This window comes from Silene latifolia, chromosome 4, assembly GCF_048544455.1.
Source record: "Silene latifolia isolate original U9 population chromosome 4, ASM4854445v1, whole genome shotgun sequence".
Taxonomy (NCBI): domain Eukaryota; kingdom Viridiplantae; phylum Streptophyta; class Magnoliopsida; order Caryophyllales; family Caryophyllaceae; genus Silene; species Silene latifolia.
Window position 1 is genome coordinate 10,077,873 of NC_133529.1, and position 6,292 is coordinate 10,084,164.

A 6,292-nucleotide genomic window follows, 5' to 3' on the forward strand; every position below is an offset into this window, starting at 1 on the left:
TAATACACCACAGTCCACACCACCCTTTCAAATGATAATTAGTGTCACTGGGGGACTGGACATGGTGTAATCCTCGGCCAAATTAGTAGGACCAACATTTTGTTTGCTAATATAAATGTTGTTTGTTTGATTCATTTAAAAATTTAGGCTTGGAAAGAAATTGTTTAAAGTCATTGAAGTAGAGTCTTGATTATTAAGTACGGAGTATATGGCAATTTTGAAAAGTAAGCGGAAATCCCCCTACTACATATAAAAGAATAAAAATTTTCCTAGTTTTTCCTCCAAAAACATCTAGCTAAATAAGGTATTAAATAAATTTTTCTTTCATTACATTATTATCTTTTCAATGAATATATACTTATAAATAAACTCTAATTTTTAAATAAATTCATAATTATGATTTTTTCATTAAAATAAAATAAAATTGATATTAAATTATAAAGTATAAGTTGCTAAATTTTTCAGTAATGCAATAATTATTACTGTAGAGAATAACTTGACACATGCTTACTATTAGTTTCGTGACAAAAAACATTCACTAAAAAAAAATTCACAACTTAAATAAATTTTTTTATTAGTTTTCCATTTTAATTTTTTTGTTTCATATCAAAATACAATGGAGTGACACTGATAAATATTAATGAGGTGCAAATTTTAAAAGTATAAATCCTCCTATATACTAAGAGAATACAACTTCTCTAAAGTTTTCCCTCCAAAGTGCTCAAACTTATATATGGAAATAAATTAGATTTTCATTTATTAAACTAATTTTTCATTTAAAATAATCTATACATAAAAACTGTATCTCCTATTATTAACTTCGTGACGAAATAAGATTTTTTTTTTTAAAAAATGATGTAGTTAAAATATTATCATAAAAAACACAATTCATGGAATTATTCAATTCTTTTGATTAATTTTAATATTAATTATTTTTTATAAAAAATCGCGAGATATAAATCTAAAATCTATAACTAATACTCTAAAAATTAAAAGGCCTATATTTGCTGCGCATTTGCGCGGGATCTACACTAGTTATATATGAAGATGCTCGATGGATTCTGTTTATTGTACATCTTAGACAATAACAACAACGATGTTCAAATTCCGATTCATGTCCATAAAATGTACATCTTAGACAATATCAAAGTACAATCTAAGTGATTAACTAGAAAAAAAAAGGTTTTGTGTATTTATTTAATTTATAATGACATTTATGCTTTGTGTAATTTTTTCGATAGTATTTCGTTTAACTGGGTGCGTAGAGATTTTAATAAGGTCGCTCATGAGCTGGCTCATTTGAGGCCATGGACATTAGGTTCTAGTAGTTGGTTGGATTCCTTTCCGTTGGAGATTGCTAATGTAGTTGATATTGATTCTATTAATAGTACTACTTAAACCTTCGGGTTTAATTCAAAAAAAAAAAGAAAAAAAATGGCTCATCAATAAAAAGGCTACATAATAATAATATGACATATAAAGTGTACGATGTACCTAATAATTTTTCTTAGTCGCGCTATTCTAATTACTAGTAGTAGTTTTTATGTTCTATTGTATCGGTCATACTTATAATTTAACATAATTATTTTCGTTCCTCAATTTCTCTAATGTTTCTCCACCTATCTTTTCCCTTGATCAACTAAGAGTCTAAGATAAAAATAAGACTCGATAAAATAAACACGTCTTATATCATTCATTCTAAAACTGAATAACAATCACCTACTAAAAATTTTGAAACTCGAACCTATTAATCATAGGAGGGCAAGTAGGAGCGGGTTGCGAGAGATCACAAGCTTGTGACCGTTACAAGCAAGACGGGCTGATTACATTATCGTGATGCGTCCGATTGAAATGGATGGATACGTGAGAAACTATCCAATTCTTGATGAATATGGCGGGACCAAGTTATATTAGCAAGGATCATTTCAAATGAAAAAGTCAGTTAAACCATTTTGAAGCTACATGTCAATAGCAATGCAACCTTGATCCTGTTTGTTTGGTTGTGGTCGACATCTTCTTATCAATATAATCACAAACATATGACTAGAACATTGCCAGCACTTTAATCATTTTACAACTCTCCAATATACTTGTGACACATACCCGAATGATTTGCTATTACATAAAAGATGCCATTCAAGTCTATTACATGATTTGCATTGTTGAAATCTCATATTTTAAGAATTCAGCCAATTTTGAGTAAGACAGTTTTACATTATGATAGTATAAAATAGAATTTTTATAAAGAGATCGTGTAATTCTAAAACTAAAACCAGTGCATGGTTACCAAAGGTCCGTTTTTACAATTACTACACTATTGTACAAGGATTAAACTTGGCAAATAGATTAGGTTGTGTTGTGATTGTATTCGTACCCGTGTCAACTAATTTATATGGTTTTTCTCTGCCCTAACCTGAACCCAACCCATACCCATATTACATGAACATGCCCATTTATCTGAATACTAACTCAACTCATTTTACTTTTTTTTTTACTGAACATGACCTATATAACCTGATCATTTTTAACTCATTTTACACGCACACTAAACTTGGTAATCCAAGCTCTACTGGGTTTTATAGCCTATATATAATAACCCAACAATGATGAAAGGATAATTCTTATATTTCTCAAGTAGTTTCGTTGATTTATCGAGTATGATTCATTTAAATAAATAGAGAATTTATATCGGTGTGGTATCGAAAGGTCAAACCCTAACCTAACCCATATAAGTTGCATGTCATATCTATGTCAAATGATTTACATAGATGGATCACAAACTTTAATGTCTAACCCACTAACTTCGTGTCAGGCTCCAGTCAATGGCAGAGCCAAAATTTAAACTTAGAGGGGCGGAAAATTTTAGAGGAGGCAAACGACTAATTTCATAAGGTACACTCAATTTTTTTTTTTTTGAAAAATTTAACTAAAAACTTCGAAAATTTCATCCGATAAGAGGTCAAACAAAGAAAACAATGGTAATAAATATATGTTAACTATTGAGCTAGCAATCAATTTTACACTCCAATCCTCTCAAAAGTTGAGAGCCCATGCATGTTACCAAATTACATACACCGAACTATTTGCTATATTTTCTAACCTATCATCTCTACAAAATAATATAGGAAGTAATAATGAATTATGAACCTTATGTTTTAATTTGTATCGAAAGAGACAAATAGAAAGGTGATTATTTGGTGAGTGATGAAGAGTGTATATGATCGTATGCATAACGACAAGAAGCAACAACCAAAATTTCTAGTCAAAAAGGCCAACTTGGTTGCATGAAGTTGGCTAAAGCTTGATCATATCCTCTCTTAATAATTAAACTTTGTATATCTTGTTCTTCCTGACCACTTGATCCATTATTCATCTTCTGCATCATACAAAATTTCGGTCAAATATATAATCATTATTTCTAAGTTCTAATACAATTATTATACTCTACGTCCCGGTTATTTATTTAGTTTTAATTTTGACACACGAACAAGAAGAGGGTAACTATTATATTAGTAGGTTTTGAACATTAATATGATTTTTTTTCTTATAAGATTATTTGACAAACTATTTAGTGTTTTAGGGCTCGTTTAAAGTAATTATCTCCCATGGGTTCAGGTCATTAATATTTTTTTTCCCGATTTAATTTTAAGTAAATTTGATACTTCAAGTGACGCGTTTGCCCTTTTCATCACACAAAATAAGAAGCAGTGTTTATACTGCTTAAACTGACCATTAGTAAAGGGTAAAGTCACTACTTGAAAGTTGAAATAACGGTATTACTTAAAATTAGAAAAAAAAAATTGATAACGTGGATGGCTGGCCAGTTAGCCGATGTTACTTTAAAACGGGCGTCAAAATACACTAAATAATTTATCAAATAACCTTATAAACAAAAAAAATCACGTTAATTTGTGTAAACGTTGCATTTTTGGCATTGAACAATAAGTAAAATGATTAAGCATACCTGCATTTTCTCGTCGGGCTCAATTTCGGCATTAAAATCATGGAATTGACTAGCAGCCGTGAGCTTCATGGAAAGAAACTAAGCAGCAACAAAATTAACATATACATGAATTAGCACATTATTAATACAAGTATTAATTAATCATAATTAAAACATGATTATGCATCAAATTAATAAATACCTCAACTTGATTTTGCAACGACTGAACATAATTGATGATTTCGTCTAACATTACGGCCATACCCATCGTCTGTCATCATTTGTTTAATTAGATCATGAACACGAAACAAAGGTACATGTCGAAAGATGATATATAAATCGAGTCAAATATATAAATACCTTATTACAACCCGGAACAATGTCTTGCAAACATTTAAGTCTCTCGTTTATCTTTCCTCTTCTTATCTGCAGAATAATTATACGTTGGAAACACGGTCAAAGTCTCATCTTAAAAAAAAAAACGAGGAAGTATATAATGATAGACAAAAAATACTTCCCCACCATATCGTACGGCTTTTAATTATAGTTAGTTGGTGTTCGATTCATAATTGAGAGTTATGAAACCTTCGTACTTTGTTCTCTATTCATTCACTAGCTAACAATCATACACTTATTTTGTTGTCGTTTGTATATCTTTGTAAGACCGCTTTACGAAAGATTAGCGTAAAACAGGTCATTTTAATAACTACCTTAATCCATTAATTTGGTTATTTTTAATCTGTTCTCCATTTTTTTTATGTTAAAATCGTTTTAAAAATAAAAGACTAATTGGTGACGTACCCTTTCAGCAATGCTATGACTATCAGTGGCTTGACCGCGCCTGGCTCTAACATGAACAACTTCATTTGGTTTCTCCATTACTTTTTCTTTGGTTTTCATTCTCTTCCCTCTTCCTGAATTCTGTGCCAATTTCCCAAGCAACAATAATATTAGAAAATCATACAAACTTTGTTAGCAAACATTGATGAGATACAGCCAGTGACGGAGTCAGGATTTATAGTTAGGGGGCCAATGAGGACGAATAAATAATGGCATTAACGTAAACTGGTAAAAATTTCGGAAATTTTAACTAAAACTTTCGAATTTTTCATTGGCTAGTGGGGTGAGTGCCCCGGCCAGCCTCCTAAATCCGCCACTAGATAAAGCGCCACAAGATGATACGCTATCCCGATACCACCTAGGAGAAAATCGAGTACCATCTGGTGACGCAATCTCAATAAATAAAGCACAGTATAGAAATTTACAGTTTTCTTTGCATTTTCATAACTAGACATAGGAGAAGAAGAGTTTAAGGAGCTGCACTCTGCAAATTCATCTGCTTTTCTTTTGTTTCCATTAGTTTCACAACGTTCAAGACTTGAACTTCCATGTGAAATAACTGGATTACTCGTATTAACTAGCTCTGAAACAGTTGGAGGATTATTATTATTAATTCCTGCTAGTTTTTCTTGAATTATAGATGATTGTTGATCACTGGAAAAACCCAGGAGATTTTGGTAATCTATAATTGAATTTTGCAAATAATTTGTGTTATTAATTGGTGTAAAGGGATTTGGTAATTCCCAGTTTAATTCATTTTGTTCTAAGTAAGATAAAGAATCTGATGTAAAGTTGGCCATTGAAAGTAGATAGTGAAGTGGTTTTTTTGAGGTTTATGTGTCTGACTGTGTTTTTTTGGAAATGGAAATATGTTAATCAGAGTATATTTATAGGGTAGTCATAGCTTTGCATTAATTTCTTAATCTTACTATCAATTTGTAGTACGGTAATTCTCTTCTATGACGGTTTTTTCTGTAATTTTTTTTGTAAAAAGTGATCAATTTTTTTGTAAATAGTGATCACTTTAGAAAAAAATGGTAATTCTCCAGTTATAAAAGGTAGTAGCTATTTATCCAGATATGATCATTATTTATCCAAAAATAACAATTCTCTAATACGATAGTCTTTTCCGTATTTTTTGGACGGATAGGTTAAACTCTTTAACATTAATTTCTTAATCTCACCAATTTGTGTCAAATCTTGATTAAAGCAAAGAGTGGCTTTGAGAAGTGAACGCGTGGCACTATTAGCTTCTATGGTTGTGTTCCCTACTATGACCCTCAATGTTGGAGAAATTGTTGTAGGAAAATGAAGAGATATGGTGAGACTATGCCATAGCGGCATAGCCCATAAGCTAAATGTCACGGTCCAAGATTTTAAGTCAGAACATGGCGCGCACCTTTGTCTATTACATGATAAGAATGCAAGCGAGAGCGTCAAGCACTAGTGAGGGATCATTAATGTATTCGTAATCGGTCTCGGTTGGCGTGTGTCGGAAATCCTAGTCAC

At 31.2% G+C, this 6,292-nt stretch overlaps 1 protein-coding gene across 2 annotated transcripts; it reads right to left on the minus strand.

Moving 5' to 3' along the window:
* Positions 1-2,976: 2,976 nt before the first annotated feature.
* LOC141652043 (transcription factor bHLH62-like) lies at positions 2,977-5,642 on the minus strand. 2 transcript variants are annotated; one of them, XM_074459700.1, is made up of 6 exons: positions 5,209-5,642; positions 4,745-4,864; positions 4,304-4,369; positions 4,146-4,214; positions 3,965-4,042; positions 2,977-3,373 (listed from the first exon to the last, which is right to left on the minus strand). In XM_074459700.1, exons 1-6 carry the CDS (start codon positions 5,581-5,583, stop codon positions 3,263-3,265), a joined length of 819 nt encoding a protein of 272 aa, XP_074315801.1. In that variant the 5' UTR covers positions 5,584-5,642; the 3' UTR covers positions 2,977-3,262. The 2 variants fall into 2 exon arrangements, with proteins under 2 accessions (XP_074315801.1, XP_074315800.1); XM_074459699.1 differs by having other exon boundaries at positions 2,977-3,376.
* Positions 5,643-6,292: the final 650 nt, after the last annotated feature.

Coding starts and splice junctions, on each gene's coding strand:
- LOC141652043 (XM_074459699.1), bottom strand. CDS start 5,583: ATGGCCAACTTTACATCAGATTCTTTATCTTACTTAGAACAAAATGAA. Junction 4,370..4,744: donor GTCATAGCATTGCTGAAAGG/GTACGTCACCAA, acceptor ATTATTCTGCAG/ATAAGAAGAGGAAAGATAAA. Junction 4,215..4,303: donor TTGTTCCGGGTTGTAATAAG/GTATTTATATAT, acceptor AAATGATGACAG/ACGATGGGTATGGCCGTAAT.